Source organism: Zeugodacus cucurbitae, chromosome 3 (genome assembly GCF_028554725.1).
Source record: "Zeugodacus cucurbitae isolate PBARC_wt_2022May chromosome 3, idZeuCucr1.2, whole genome shotgun sequence".
Lineage (NCBI taxonomy): Eukaryota > Metazoa > Arthropoda > Insecta > Diptera > Tephritidae > Zeugodacus > Zeugodacus cucurbitae.
The window spans coordinates 5,048,393-5,065,373 of NC_071668.1; the positions used below are offsets into that span (position 1 = coordinate 5,048,393).

Below are 16,981 nucleotides of genomic sequence, written 5' to 3' on the forward strand. Positions count from 1 at the left end.
ATTTCAAATACATAGCATACAGTATAAAAATATATAAATATGTAGACTTAAAAGCTCTACAAAAATTCTCCATCAATCAATTAAATCTGATTAACTACAAGATTTATGATTTAAATTTGAAGTGCAACAGCGAAATGCATTTATACTCGAAACTAATGGATTAGTAGGCGACATAACAAAAAAATCACGTAGACAAACATAGCTATATATAGCTGGTATATATATATATATAGTATATAAAGACATAGGTATAAAATCGCATATTGTTCACCTTACTCATGCAATTGAAGTTGCGAGTCAATATTATTTTTGTAAATATGAGCAAATAATGGATTTACAGTAAAGTATACCTATGTACTGCAGTCTAGAAGTGTTTTTTTTTTCATTTTTTTACACATTTATTTAGCTACAAATCTATCATTTGCCGCGTCAGACCGGTTAGTTGTGCATAAAATATGGCTATTTAAATAAAAGAAAAAAATGGCTAATAAAACACAAGTAATGCACGGCAATAGCATTACAAAAGTGAACGTTTAACGTTCGGAGATTAGAAATTTAATTATAGACTAACACGAATGCAATTTCAGCGCAATGACAATGCCGTCTATACTTGTTTGATGTCGTCATGCATTTTCGCTGCAAGGAATTACTGTGGGAATGTTATGTGTAATGCATATTGTACATTTGAATTACAATATTGTTTTTGTAGAAAACAAATTGTAGAATTTATATTTATTTATTTGTCTAATGATGATGATCCAAAGTGTAAAGTATTATGTAGTTGTTGTACCTAGTTAAATACTATAAACAAGTATTTGTAATTGAAATATAATTACTATTATCATTTGAAAATAGTTTGTTGTGCTTTTGTCTCCGCTGACTGATTATCGTGGATAAACTTTTAGTATTAGTTGCAACATTAATTGTTCATTGATGAACCCTAGATACTCTTTTGTAGAGTGTGGAGAATTAGGAATGATTACTGAACAAAACTCAAACTTTCTTGAAGGTATTTAGCTAGTAATTGGAAGCTATTATGCACCGTTATACTAACAAAAAAATTTAAAATTAAATTTAAAGTTCAAAGCTTCAATTGGCCGTAGTATAGGACTAGTAAATTTCAAGGTTAGCAAAGTTCAAGCAATCTACTTGCATACACAGTATACAAATTTCTCATAAATTCTAATTCAAATCATAAATATTTTCTATGGCTGATCATCAAGTAAACTTTTTGGACACATGTGTGGCACAGCTGTGCTTGCTATATAGTATATACACACATTAAATTAAATCAAATTTGAATTTAATAGCTAATTGAATAAGGTCTTCAGCTATTTGTCAAAAAAACTGTGGATGCCAGTAGCAAAAAAAAAAAACAATTAAGGTTGCGTACACACGTCCAATGGTTACACTCTAACTATTAGCACTAATTAAGAGACGATTTAAATATTAGCGAAGTCTATTAAACTTTGTATTCTCCAGCTCAAGTGTTTAAAATGCCTATACACAGAGTGCAATGTTGTGTTGTGTTTGCCTGAGTCGCCTAAAATTTTATTAGCTTGCTCACATTTATGCTAATTAAAAGTAACCGTTTAATTGTTATTTAGATTTGCGCGCTAAATTGACTTACTTCATGACCGAAGAATTTGTGTCAGTCATATTCGTAAGCAGATTTCACTTGTTCACTGTTATAGTCAATTGAAATTTATTTTGGGCGCCGTGACTTGGTTTCCAAGTGCAGAGTGCTTAATAATAATAATAATAATATATATATGTTGATATATAGTGGCCTAAATTAACATATGTATGAAGATACTTGAGAGACTGGCTGCTCATGGAATGAGCACGTCTTCACTACTCTCAAAAGTTTATCATTGCTTCAATCAAGTTGTTTATCAGTTTCATTACATAGCTTAGGTTGGTTTAGATAGCGTGGAATTATTATAGTAGAAGCGATATTGAATAAAAAATAAATTATGAGGTGTGTTCAAAAAATAACGGGAATTTTCATTAAAAGAAAATATATTTTTCGTTCGTTAGCATTAACGTTATCTATCGCCTTTAAAATAGTTTCCATTCGATAATAAGCTTTTATTCCAGCGCTTCTTTCAATCGAAACACTTCTGAAACTTGGAATAGCCTTTGTCTTTAGTTAGGAAATCGGAAAAAGTCACACGGAGTCATGTCTGGCTAAAATGAAAAGTGAACATCGTTACAGTAAAATTTTGAAAATTGAGCTCTCAAAACCGTAAAATTTTAAATTTGAAAATTCCCGTTATTTTTTGAACACACCTCGTATATAAGTTTTCTGGAACGATTACTTCGTTTATCTGTTATAAATGCAATAAAACTATCAAGTAGACCAAATAAAGCCATAAATTAGTGTTTTGGTAATAATTCGAACAAGGTGGACCTACCCAGTGGGGCGTAGTTGCTATAAAAATATTATATAAATTTCGAATATTAGACAAATATTCATGATTTGAATACGATTTTTTGTAATAACGTAACTTTAAACTTTAGCGCCATTAGATAATATTGATATTAACATTTAATTCCCAACTTCATTTTTGCGGCTTAGATATCGATATTACTAGCTGTTATTCAAATTTTTGAACATTTTCTCTATAAACATCAAATATTAAATACAAAAGTTCTGAGCACAAAAGTTTCTAAAATTAGAATTCAAACTTATAAAAGTAGTTTCTTTTCAAAAACAAAAACAATTTCCATATTTGTCAGCCATCTACCAAGGAACAGCGAACTCTCAAACACTTCATGGGTCAACAAGTTTGACAAGTGCGCCAACAGACTGCCCAATTTGGCAACACACTCATTTATCAATTGGTTATTATGCAAAATAGTTGCCAAAAACAATAGTTCTGTGCTACCTACAAGCGTTTGTGAAATTTGCGCAGAACGCGCTTCTTAACTGTTCTCGAATTTTGGCAAACGAAAATTGGACACAAGAGTTGATCAAAAGAATAGTGGCTTTTCAGCAGCTTCCTTAAAAGTGCTAAAAAACAAGCATATAAACTGGATTTCAGGCCGGAGATACTCGAATTCAAGAACGTGTAGTATAAAGTATGAGTGCTCTTGCCCACACAAATGACGTCCATATAGAACCACATTCGGTGTCATTATACATACAGACAAACATTAATAACCGCTTTTGTCTGTCGCATTTAATGCCAAACAACAATTGTTTAAATTATTCCGCCTTTTATTTTCGGCTCTTATTTGTTATTCTAATCAGTTGTTTGTTTTTGAATACTTAACAACTGTTTTTTTTTTCGTCAACGAGGTTGCTAAGCTATTATTCTAATTATTTTTGTTTCAATTGTATTTTCATGTTTGATACTCGTTTTTTATTCATTTTTGTTTTTTTATCATTCATTTTTTTTATGTTTTTCTTCTTGATTTTATTATATGTTTATTTAGCTGATTTGTTTGGGGTATTTTCAATTACCGTATTAAGCCGTAAAATTTCGAACCCACGGAGAATTAATTCGTCGTTTTTGACACCCATTTTATGGTTTATTATGTTCTACATTTGTGCGATTTTATTTTTAATCGCTTAAAGCGATTAATTTTGATTTTATTCCAAAGCTAGGCTTTTTAACACTTTTAGAAGTGTTTATGTCTTCAAAGCCTAATAGAATAATAAAATTCTCAAACATAGATACATACAGACGTGTTCTAAATATTTAAATAGTATTGACTTTTAAAATTCAAATATAGATGAGTCACACTCAAGCACTTAACTTTAGGTCGGTCGTCAAGTTTTTTTTACTTCAAAAAAGGCCTTACCCTCGACGATTTTTTTTCAGCGTTAATTCTTTTGAGTTCCAAGGACGAGATAATAAAGCTAGTGTTCTTATCCGTAAAATATAGTGGATATGAAAGTAATCCACAGACAAATTCGTGCGATTTTACCATCGTTTGCAATGATGATATGGTTTATTGTCTGAATTTCAAGCCCTAGGACCAATTTTATTCAGAACATTCTTATATTCAGATTTTCATGAACGATATATGTACCCTAAACCGTCTCTTTAAGTCGGTAAAAAAAGACCTCAATGATTTCTTTCCAGCGATACTGTTTTGGAGTTTTGAGGGCGGAAAAATAATGCTATGGTCCAGTTTTGTAGAATATAGTGGATATGAAAGTAATCTACAGACAAATTCTTGCGATTTTAACATCGTTTTCAATGTTGGCATGGTATAATGTCTAGATTTCGATGCTTCGGATCCATTTTATTCAGAGCATTCTCATATCCAGATTTTCATGAACCATGTACTTTAACCGGTCCTCCGATATTTTATATTTTCCATACTCTCGAAGATTTATTTCTAGCGATCATTCTTTTGAGTTGTGGTCTCGGGAGATCCTGTTCCGTGGAATATGCTGGATATGGAAGTAATTCACAGACAAAATCGTGTCATTTTACTATCGTTTTCACCGAATAAATGGTCTATTGTATAGAATTCGAGACTTCGTGAGGGACCCACCGATGACATGGTCTATTGTCTAGAATTCGAGACTTCGTGAGGGACCCACTTTACTCAGAACATTCCCATATCTAAATTTTCAGGAATGATATTACCAAAGACGGCCCTCCGATATTTTAAGAGTCTCTTTAGGTCTTACACTCGAAAGTGAAAGGTGTACTGTCTAGAGTTCGAGACCTCGCACGCGATGTACTTTACTCAGATCAAATTTTCATGAACAATTATACCAAAAACGGTTCTTTGATATTTTTAGAGTCTCAAATACCTTGATAAATCCCATTTCATGGACATCCATTATCCCTTAGTTGGTTTTTTAATATTTTCATCCATAAAAACTTATTTGTACGGTTGAGGTCCTTCGGTGCTCAGATTACGTATGGCGCAGATCTTAATTCCAAATCTGAAGAAGAAAATTTTAATTTTTTCAGATATACTCGAGAAAAAGTTATTTCTGTGGCGTCTCGAGTTACGGGTATAAATTTTGTCTATAACACAGACGAGTCTTCAACATTAGAAATTCTGTTCTGTAGTCACAAAAGTTATTTTGCATTCATCAATTGTCTCACACTATGTTTAATTGGATTCATGATTTGCACGCATGTCTAATATTATTGATATCGCCTACCTAAATACCTAAATACATATTTATTTCTATTAGCAATTCTTCTCGAGCGCTCAATGAATAACTTTTCTTCTTGTTTTCGCGTTTTAAGCAGCCATTAATATTCTTTGATTCACCATAGCGTATTATTGACGCAGAATGACGGACTACTGAATATTGAAAACAGCCATCAGCAGCAATTAAATTTGATGAATGAAGCTAACAGTTTCCTCTATTCACTGCAAAAAAAGAGCTATGCTTCATTCAAAAAATTTATATTTATATGTAGCGAACGCAAAACCGTGAACCGACACATCAGTTAGAACCGCAGACAGCTGGCGTTATTGTTATAGTAATTTAATTCGACATGACCTATTTACTTAGTCAGATATTTACTTATTGCATATATGAATGTATGTATGTATATTTGCTTGTAGTTACAACTGAATACAAATACTGCGTGAGAATTTATGCTATTTATAAATATGAAATGTATGTACATATACACCCTTGTGTAAGCATGCTAATGCTTAGCACGGAAAGAAATGTAGTCGGCTGGAGGCACAACCACACATATTATGAACGCACTCAATAAATATAGTACATATTGTGAAAAAAAAATAAGTGAAAAGCTGCGAGTGCCTAACAACGCAGAAATAAACAAAAAATTTAATCTACTCTATTACATAAGTAACGAAGTGCGTATGACGTGTGGACCCAGCTGTGAGCGAAGTACGCAGACAAAATTTGTTTAAAAGTGGAAATATTTGATCGATATTAAAATGATTGAGTAAAATTATTTTTTAGTTTAATTTTCCATGTAAGAAGTGGTCCGAAAATAACTAGTTCACAACTAGTCTGAAATTTATTCAATTTGTACAAATTATATATATATGAGATTTACAACAAAAATGGCACTACTTTATATGAACTAGTCCGAAAAGACCTAGTTTGTAACTAGTTCGAAAGTTTTACAGATTTGTACAAATTACATATATTTTAATTTACAACAAAAATTTTACAACTTAACACGAACTAGTCCGAAAAAAACTAGTTCGTAACTTGACTGAAATTTTACAGATTTGTACAAAATATATAGTAAAATATTTTTTAATGCCAGATAAGTTTAAAAAGTAGTTCATATCATATTTTATATATACTCTTTTACTGTTTCCTATTAATTGTGATATAGTTTACGTCTAGTACAATTAACCACCGGGTATATGCGTTCAGACACATGAAATGAAATACCAATACAAGCTCAATTGCTATTTTGGCTACTAAATTGCTAGGTGTAGACATAAATGGCTTATAATTACAGTTCACCAACGCCGCTAGTGGACTAACAAATTTGGATTTTATGTAATCCAACTGTATACACCATACAAGTGCGTACATATGTTAGTGAAAACCACAAATAAAATTTTTAAAGTGTATTAAAATACACTACACGTACTTACCGAATGACTACTTAATCTCGCTGCTACACAGCCATAAACTATTGTAAATCTATTCGCTTTGCGTACATCACAAAGAAATTATTTACCTACTAATTGCATGTATTCGATGTGAGTACATATGTAAATGCAAATGAAAATGAGTTTTTTGTTCACTTCAAATTGTGCACTTAACCGCAAAAAATCAGGCAATTTTATAAATTATTTTTTTTAATGAAAATCAAAAAACACACGCACACACGTAGGCACAGCAAGTCAGCCTTGCCCATTTGTAGGCGCCGCACTTTGGCAGGTGCCACCGCCATACATGAACGCGCGAGTATGAAATTAAACAATGCGAATTAGCTAATCTGCTCAGAGGAAATTGTGTATGTGCACAGCCAGCAGCACACATGTCTGTGTGTGTGTTTAAAGCTGATTGGCGTCGGAAATGTCGGTGGCATTATGAAAAATCACTTGTAGACCACACGCTTCAATGCGCTTGATTTTCAGTGCAAACAAAAAATACACACGTACAATTACTGTTATAGCCATAGTACATACATATTTAGGTGTGTGTGTGCCTGTAAATTTGTGAAAAAATAAATAATATAATATACACCTAGAATAATAAAAATTGAAATTTATTACTTGAAGCAGGTACTCAACACCTGCCACACCACCCGCACCGCTAAGAAAATTGGTTGCTGTGTTAATTCTGTTGACATTTGTTGCGTTTGAAATGCTGAGCAATAAGAATATTTTTTGTGAAATTTAAAAATTTATTTTTCTGCTTCCTTATAGCTTGTTAAAGATCGTAAATTTAAGCGATTGCCGTAGGTATATTCATTCATATATAATTTTTAAGTATTTAAAAAGTAATAGTCATTTTAAAAATATATTTGAGAGGCAATAAATTTGCTCGAGACGCATGAGTGCTATATAGAAAAAATTAAAATTTTTTTTTACTAAAATCCAAAATTTTTTTGGTACTTTCTCATGTATGTAATGATTTTTTAAAGGCGTTGTCGGCGTATATATTCACATTCGCATAGGAAATCTGCTTTCACAGATTTTATACTAAATTTACAATTTATAAAATTGTCCTTCCCTCCTTTATTAAATTTTTCATGGAGCTGCCCTTACCAGCCTTTTGATGTAAAACGACAAATGGGGTGTTCTGTTTCTGATCCCATAAAAACGTATGTCAATTCGGTTGGGTTGACCTGAAATTCTTGGAAATAATAAAAACTTGCACAAAGTTTTTAGCTTCCGTCTCCGTTACTAAAGTTCTCTCATTTTTTTCTTTTGAAATCATTGAAGCTTTACGAGAAAAGGTTATGGGAATTTCTTGATTTTCTCTGCTACTGTAAGTAGGTTGTTTAGGTCTTAAGGAAACTCCATATGAATTATGCATAGTAATGAACTGGGAGCTCCAAGAATATAGAATTAAATTTGTATGTGGTTTGTTGGAAGTTATTTTAAGTATAAAAACCCACCAAGAGCTTGAATTAGTCTATCCCGTTCGAGGTAGTCTAAAAAAATTCGGTCTTCCTATTTCTATAACTTTTATTTGATCTGTTTTTTCAAAAACTTATTTTCTGATTTGTCCCGAGACAAACTATTGTCAAATTGCAACACTGGCCAAGTTGAGTATAACATAGTGATTGTTTTACTATATTTTTCGGGAAAACTTCAAATTTGACTTCAAAATATCGAAATATGAATTAGAAATATATTCGTTAGAACGTATAAACAATTTCCGAGCCTTAAGGGGTTACATGGGTTTCGTGGGTTCAAAAAATCGGTTTTTTTGTTTTTTGGCTTGTTAATTTCAAGAATATTATTCTAAATTTTTAAGTCGACCCGAATAATAGTTTCGGAGATACTCTCTTTGGAGGGTTCCAAGTTAGGTATTACATATTGTTACTCAAAACTTTAAACGTGTTTTTCCCGGAACCGTGTTTTCAAAATCGGTTGTCAAATTTTCTCGAAAACTACTCAACTGATTTTGATGAAATTTTGCTCATGTGCTCGAGATATAATTTACTCGTGCTTGAATGAAGGAAAACGAAATTTTTAGTTTTTCGGAGAAATGTCTGTCAAAATTCCAATTTCTACTTTTTTTTTTATCTATTCTTCGTTCAAACACGAGTTTATGGTCTTAACTAAAACACTTATTTTTGTTTTTTCATTTTGGATGATCTTGTCAGGAGTTATGCTGACAGCCTTTTTTCGAGGGGTCACCGGAAATGACGTCACAACGGAGGAGTTTTAATTTTTTTCAGACATTATTCTTCAAACATGTATATATAAGACAGAAAAAAGTTTGAATTAAATAAATAATTTTTAGATAGAAAAAAAAATATTGAAAATAGGCGTGTTTTTACCTGAAAAAAACCCATGTAACCCCTTAATCACATAAAAATATATGATATATCGATCTTAATAGTTGATATGTGACATTTGAGATTTATTGAGTGTGGTCAGCCTTCCAAAATTGATTTATTGCACGTATTTAATTACCAATGTCAATTACGTAATGGTTACTTTGTATAATATCCTTGGTTCTCGCGAGCGATTATGCTACATATAGACTATATATGTATATATATTTTTATATATTTAATTATTTATCAAAAACTAACCTCTACGCTTTACTGCGCTAAGTAAGTCATAGGTAAATTTAAGCGCTTGCCTTAAAGCATGTCCGGTTCGTGTGCGTGTATGTTTTGGGAATTTATCAGATTAATTTATCAGCGACACGTACGCCATTTTCTTGTTGACACTTTTTTTTTAGCTAGCATTATTTGCGGTTTATTTGCGAATTTCATTCACGAATTAATGCGACACAGGTTGCGCATTGTGGCATTGTGCAATAATACAGACAGACATATGTACAAACATATGTTTGGTTATCAGTATGCACGAGTGTAGGTAAATAATATAATTTTTAATATCGAGCGCAAACACTTTAATACTCAAGTGCTGTGGAAATAAGTTTGGCTGAAAATATGCAAAATAAACACGTGGTTTTATTAAAGAAAAAAAAAATTAAAAAAAAAAATAATGAACGAGAAATCGCGTTAAAAAAGAAATAAAAGTTAAACAATGAACTTGCCGACTGTGTTTATTCAATTTGGCACTTTTTTGTTAACCAGTTTTGTTATTTAATTTTTTTCTCAATATTTTTTCTTAAAATTTTTTTATATGTTTTATATTTTTTTTATAAATTTTTTTTTCTTATATTTTTATTAATTTTTTGCCTATTTTTTTCTTAATAACTTGTTTATAAATTTTAATTTTTTTTAAATATTTTTTTTTTTTAATTTTTTTTATAAATCCAGCAAAAGGTGTTGTCTATCTTGTCAATCACAAGCTGCTAAAATTTACTGTTATCTGTGAACGTAACTGCTTATGCAAGTTTTAAAGAGCACTTTGCTTATACTTGAAAATAAAAAAAATTAAAAAAAAACAATAATGATATTATTGCATGCCACTTGAGTTATTTATATTTGTTTTATTAATTGCGGCATTCACTCAAAAACTTAGACGCTCTTGAGCACTTGTATACTTTATTGTAATATTATTTTAGGCTAATTGCTGAATATTTGTTTGCATTAATTACATTCAAACATATATTTTTTGTATTTTTGTAATTTCATTGCTTTTTGCCATCATTGCAGAGCATTATTCGCTATAAATTGTAGTACTGTCCACTACAAAATTAAGCCAAATCATCACGTAAATAATACCAAAATAATGTCAAAGCACTTTTACCAACCATTGCTTTTTGTGGCACTCATCTAAATTTCAAATAAATAAATTTGCATATTTGAAACACCACTTTCATGTTTGTTAAACCACACAAATTATATGCACACAACCTTGAACCAAATTCTATTTTAATATTAATTTCTAAAGCAATTTGCACACAGCAATCACTCACAGCAAAAAAATAGTATCGTATGTATTGCTATATATACTATATGCTATATATAAACAACTGTAGTGGCATGAGTACACTTCTAGTACTTATCGAAGGAAAAGTGCGTCAGTGAACCATATATAATTAGCATAGTTTGTATATATATTTATTTCTTATTTTGAAATTTCTTTAAAATGAATCGCTACATCCGTTCCCATAAATAAAGTGTAGATATTTAAGTATATATGTATTTTCTTTCTCTAATGTACGATATATGAACCAAATAGTTGGAAGCTACTATGTTGCGTTTGACAAAATTAAAAATATATTTTCAAAAAATCTATGATAAATATTTCTAATGAAGATTGTAAGTTGAAATGGGTTAAGTCCAGAACTGATCCATGACTCAGAACTAAATGTACTCTTGAGGTCATATTAGTCCAACTTTTCTTGACGATCCTATTTAAATACTGCTTCTTTGCTTATTCGACTATTCTTATAACGGGTCATCATCCACTACTTATCGGTCATAGTTTTTGATTTATTATATTTTTTTTTTTAATTTTTAATATTTAAATTTTTTTTTTTAATATTTTCATAGAACTAAATGTACTCTTGAGATCATATTTTTCCAACTTTTCTTGACGATCCTATTTAAATACTGCTTCTTTGCTTATTCGACCTTTCTTACTACGGGGTATCATCCATTACTCATGGGTCGCCGTATTATTTTCAGTAGGTTTTTGTTATTTCTAGTAAAATTATCAAAATATGTTTCAGAAAGTAATCTCAAGAGGCAAAAAAATTATGATTTACTGTTTCTAGCCGAAAATGTTCCAGGAATATTACCCATATAATCTAAGTTTAACTGAAATGGTTCCAGTAATATCAAATTCTGTGAAATTAAATACAGTTTTTTTTTGTACAATTACTTATAACAGTATTTATCTATACATATAACGGAACAAAAAAATTTAAAATTTTTGAAACACTTATTGTTGTTGCTAAGGCTAATTATATCTTCATTATATAGAAACAAAGCAAATCAACGAAATTTCATTGTCGGGAAGTGGGATAAAATGATTATTCTTGTGGCGTTATGTATTTCTGGTGTGATTTGGCAAGTTGCCATATATTTATTGCTTCCTTTATAGAAGGTATTTTAATTACAGAAATTTTTTTGTACAACGCATTAACTAGCTAGTCTTTAGCTGTCAATAGACCAGACCTAGGTGGCGACAAAATCCTCATCTTCGCCCATGTCATATGAAATGATGTCAAGATGGACTCTTCTATTACTTCTACTGAAATAAAATTACAATTTTTAGTTTCTTAATTTAAATTTTATTTAAGATTGTTAATATTCATGTTTAATTTCAAATATTACCTCATTCGACTTCTTTTTTATTAAAAAAAAATCCCAAAATATTCACTTATGGATTTTCAGTAATTTTTGTTGATTTTCGCACTTTGTTTTGCAAAACCGTAGAAATTATAAATTCCACAGATAAGATATCATAAGTACTGCGTATAGTAAATGTTATCAAAACTCATTTATACTCTGACTAAAAAGCGTCAAATGAAGGCGTACAAATAATAATGCAACAAAATTAAATGTTTAAACATGGTCACCTGTATGTAAATCCGCTATTTCTTATCAAAAAATGCTCGAATTTTTTTTAGTCAAACTTTGAGTCATGCATTGCCGTAATGCTCATGCAAATACAAATTAATTTATATAAAAAAAGTATTAAAATTATTTATTAAATGAAATCATTTGATTTGCTTGTGAATTCGCCACCCTCACTGTCAGCTGTCTGGGTATATTGAAATTCCTTATCAGCACTTGACAAAAATGGCGTAATTGTGTATATAATGTTTCTATATATTTATAATCTGTCGATTGTTATCACTAAGCGCATAACATTCAATTTATAAGCACTTAATAGTTTAATACATTGTGATACGATCGAATACTGAACTGATAAAAGGTTGGAAAAAAATTAATAAGCTTTTGATAGTGAATTATAACTCTTACGTCATATAAATTGGAATTGAAAATATTTTTTGTCTTCAATAAACTGTATTACTTTAGTTGATTGATAATTTCAATAGACTTTACACTCAGTGTAACGCTAATGTGACGTCATAAAAAATATTGCTGAAATGAGCCTCATATGATCTACTGACAGTTTTTGAAATGTATTTAGAACCACATAAATAAATATCTGTTTACCTGGTACCTGGTACCTAACCGGCTTTGGTTTAAAAAAATGTCATGATATATATATTTATACAGATATATATCTCATGACATATGTATATAAAATTAAATTCCAATTACTTCACCAAACAAATGACTTTGCCCAGCGATAACTTATCAACAAAGTAATATTAAAACTGCAAAACAAAAACAACAAGCGAATAAAAATTTTATGAATTCCCTGAAAAATTGTTTAGCGTTTGATTAGCTAGCCCATATAAAACAATATATAATGTGTATATGTAAATAATGCAACTTGAATTACTTACACACTAACTAATACAATATTTTTCTCATTTTTATTGCAGAGGAGCAAGAACGTGTGCAGAAGAAGACATTTACTAATTGGATTAATTCGTACCTCTCGAAGGTAAGACGCATTGAAAGAGTTCAAAGGCACTGCCTGTTTGCGAAAAAAAAGAAAATTAGTTATATATGTATAAATAATTAATTGTAGGCTGTGTGTACGTAATGTTAGTGTAATTTGAGCAACTTTATTTGCTTTTAATTACATGCTTTGTTGTGAATGTGCATTGACATTACCTTGAATTAGTTGTTGTAGTACCAGTACTGAGATATTAAATTACACACGCATGCAAGTACTTTAACTGGTATTTATACCTTCATTTAGAACTAGTTTGTAGCTAATGCAATGCTAATTTAGTAATTTAGTAACTTAGAAGTTATTCTTTTTAACCGGCTTGGTTTTATTGAGTAAAAGCTGCAGCTCCAGCCCTGCAATGATTGCAGTTTTTTACACTGACCTTGAATTGTTTTTCAAAATTTCACTTTTTAATGACGAATCGATGACACCAATTGTCGCTTATGAAATTTGGCCATGAAAAGTGTCATTGCGTTTCCATGGTCATGGGATAAGTCAAAATATTGTTTTTTTTTTATTATTATAAAAAATATTCGAGTAATTATTGACAATTATGATTTTTTAGTAGAAAATAATTTTTTATTAGGGTGGTCCACTTTGAAGGAAGAAATTTTGAAATCAGTTTTACTAAACTTAAATCATTTAAACGATATTTTCATGGTCGTTGAATTCAGTTATAAGATTTGGACTCTATTTTTGAGTTGAGCTAGCTTACTTGTCGGATTTCAGTTTTCTAAAGAGTTCTAAAAATAAAAATTTATATTTTTTCTATTTTATGCCTAGAAGACTTTCTATCATTATCAAATATAAAATGAACACATTTTATGTATTATCATGCTTCATTGAGAAGGTATCTATAGTTTCTCTTTGAAAAAAATCATGAATCTCATTTTTTAGTACCACCCTAATGCGTATATCCAAAACTGACGATTTCACCACAAAATCACTGCCAAAATTTTTAAATACTTTTGATGTGTGCATAAAAAAATTCAAAAAACACGAAAATGTACTTTTATGCAGCAATAAAAACAATTTCGAAAATCATAAGACAATTGTTAGTACACACTCCAACAGATTTGTACATAATTTTTGAAAATTTCACAAACCACAAACAATGCAATAGACATTCACAAATGTAGCACATTAATTTCCACAATGACTCATTAAACTATACTCATCATGTATGCACACAATTACAAAGTGAAAATTCTATGGAAAATCGTCTGACAGCGCAGTAATGATGACTAACCTACGCCAAATATTACTTCCCACCCAAAAACTGCGAAAGAAAAGCGTAAAAGTCAGAAATAAATTGTGAAAACAATGCAATTACATTTTCAAAACCAATGAGAAATTTCGTATGGCACAGAAATAGAATTGAATATGACCAAATAATGGACGAATTGGACGGCCATGTGGAAGGCATTGGGCCAGCCGCACAGCTTTCGAAGCAGGCGATTTCCTCGCATGCGAATGAAAATTATTTGAAAGTGCAATGGACTCACACACAAAATCACCTAGATATACATATACAAACAAACATACATATAAAGACCTCATACTTCATAGCCACATAGGTTGTGTGAAGACATAAGATGTCTAAAGAAAGATTTGTAATGACCAATGCGGCAAGCGTTTATTCTAGCAAATGACCATTAGTAGTTTATATAAATACTCGCACATTCATATATATGTGTCTACATTTTCGTTGTTCTCTTGTCTGCATTTGGTCTCGTTTGGAATTTCTCTACATTTCTTTGTTGCAAGGCTGCTGCCACTTCGTGCTGCAATGTATTTTTGTGTCTACCAAATATATTTAGTGGGTTTTGTCTGAAAATACTCACAATGCAGCTGTGGCAGTTTGTGTACTTTTCGAGGTGAAAAATAGCAATGAGGAAATGAACAAAGCATAAACAAAGACTTGAAGTAAACAAAAGCGCAAAGTTTAGAGTAGTTTCGCAAATATAAATTGAAGCTTTTCTTTTTCTGTTTGTTTTGGGGTACGCAGACTACACGCACTTGGTCTAAAATATTGCTTAAGCTGAGTGCTAAAAGATTGCTGCTGGAAACTGACATATATATATAGGTACTTAACAAAAACATATATCTATTTGTTATTATTATACGATATGAGTAAGCGAGTACTTAACGAGTGAATCAGTGCTTTATTTCAAATTCTATTATTACATAGTCGTATTAGATTTGGTGGGATGGTAGTGTGTTATGAACTTCATATTAGCTTAATTATACTTAAATGAGAGAGGTAAATCAGTTCGATAGAAAACATGCTCCACATCATTATTGTCAAAGAATATTGACTTACTTGAAGCTGTACATTTTATTGTGTTTAATAGTGTGTTCAAATCAGTACTTAATCTGGAAACCCATGAGATGTTGTAATTCAAAAATATCAATGTTATATGTTCAAAATATATATTCAGAAATCGCAACTATTTATTGGTATCATCTAGATTATGTTCTATATTGTCTCTACATAAGGAGTGTGTTCAAAAAATAGCAGGAATTTTAAAATTTCAGCCGTTTGTAAAGTCCATACTATAATGATGCCCGAGCCTTCATATTCGCCAGACATGGCTCCGTGTGACGGTTGTCTATTTCCAAAAATAAAGAGAACATTAAAGGGCCGTCATTTTTCATTACAAGTATAGTGAAATCGACGCAAGAGCCAAAAGCCGAGTTTGAGAAATGTTTCGACGATTCTATTAAGCGCTGGGACATTAATTTAGTTGAATGAATCAATATTTTTTTCAAACACCGAAATTCCCATTATTTTTTGAACACGCCTCGTATAACATGCTCAGATTTTATGTTTAGAAATATCATGTATATATTCTGGATGATGCTTTATATCGACTTTAAGTAGCTAAAGAGTGAGTTACATATATGGTTCAATGTTAAGATTCATGCTTTTTGAAAAGTTATTCAGAAGGGGATTTTTTCACATGTTGCTTTTGAAAATAATGCCTTGGTTTCATGAATCTTATTCTTTAAAATCTTACGAGGAATGTACTTCATATAAATATGTTCATTATTCTCATCTCAAGCTCAACATACGACTTTAAAGTACGTATGAAGATGAGATCTCAGAGGTAAATTTATACATATATTTTTCCTAAAAATATTTGTTTTTTGTTATTCTTCTTTACTCTTTTTTATACTCTCGCTCCAAAAGTTTCTAAAAGAGTATAATAGTTTTGTTCACATAACGGTTGTTTGTAAGTCATAAAACTAAACGAGTTAGATATAGGGTTATATATATCAAAATGATCAGGGTGACGAGACGAGTCAAAAACCGAATGTCTGTCTGAGCAACATTAAATTTTACAGAAGAAATTGCAGAGAGAAGCTGCACTCCGATTTTTTTACCAAATGAAAACTGGGCGTGGCATCGCCCACTTATGGGTTAAAAGCCATATCTCAGGAACTACTCGACCGATTCGAATGAAATTCCTTATATAATATTTTCTTGACACCCTGATGACACGTGTGGAAAATGAATGAAATCGATTCACAACCACGACAACTTCCCATGTAACTCAATTTTGAATCCGATATTATTCATTCGCTTTATAAGATATACATAAGAAACCAATGAAGATAAAGAAATAAAACTTTACACAAATACTGTATAAGATCTGTGATATCAATCGAAATTGGGCTATAACTTTTCAAAGCCCCGAATATCGAATATGAAGAACTCTGTGCCCCATGGTAATATTTCACCGAACATTTCGGTAAATCTCTCAGGAATCTTAATTTAATTCAGAGTAAATATTTTTCTTCTAATAGTGTGTTTCCTACCAAAAATTGTTAAAATCGGGTCATAACTTCCCCTACC

The 16,981-nt window shown here is 30.8% G+C and overlaps 1 protein-coding gene across 9 annotated transcripts in view; it reads left to right on the plus strand.

The window, feature by feature from the left end:
* The window catches only part of LOC105214212 (muscle-specific protein 300 kDa), a 178,799-nt gene that overhangs the window by 29,219 nt on the left and 132,599 nt on the right, over nucleotides 1-16,981 (plus strand). For all 9 annotated transcript variants that reach the window (XM_054228214.1, XM_029041591.2, XM_029041595.2 and 6 more), the window contains one exon: nucleotides 13,049-13,110. In XM_054228214.1, coding sequence (XP_054084189.1) covers nucleotides 13,049-13,110 — 62 coding nt within the window. The remainder of the gene's footprint in view (nucleotides 1-13,048; nucleotides 13,111-16,981) is intronic.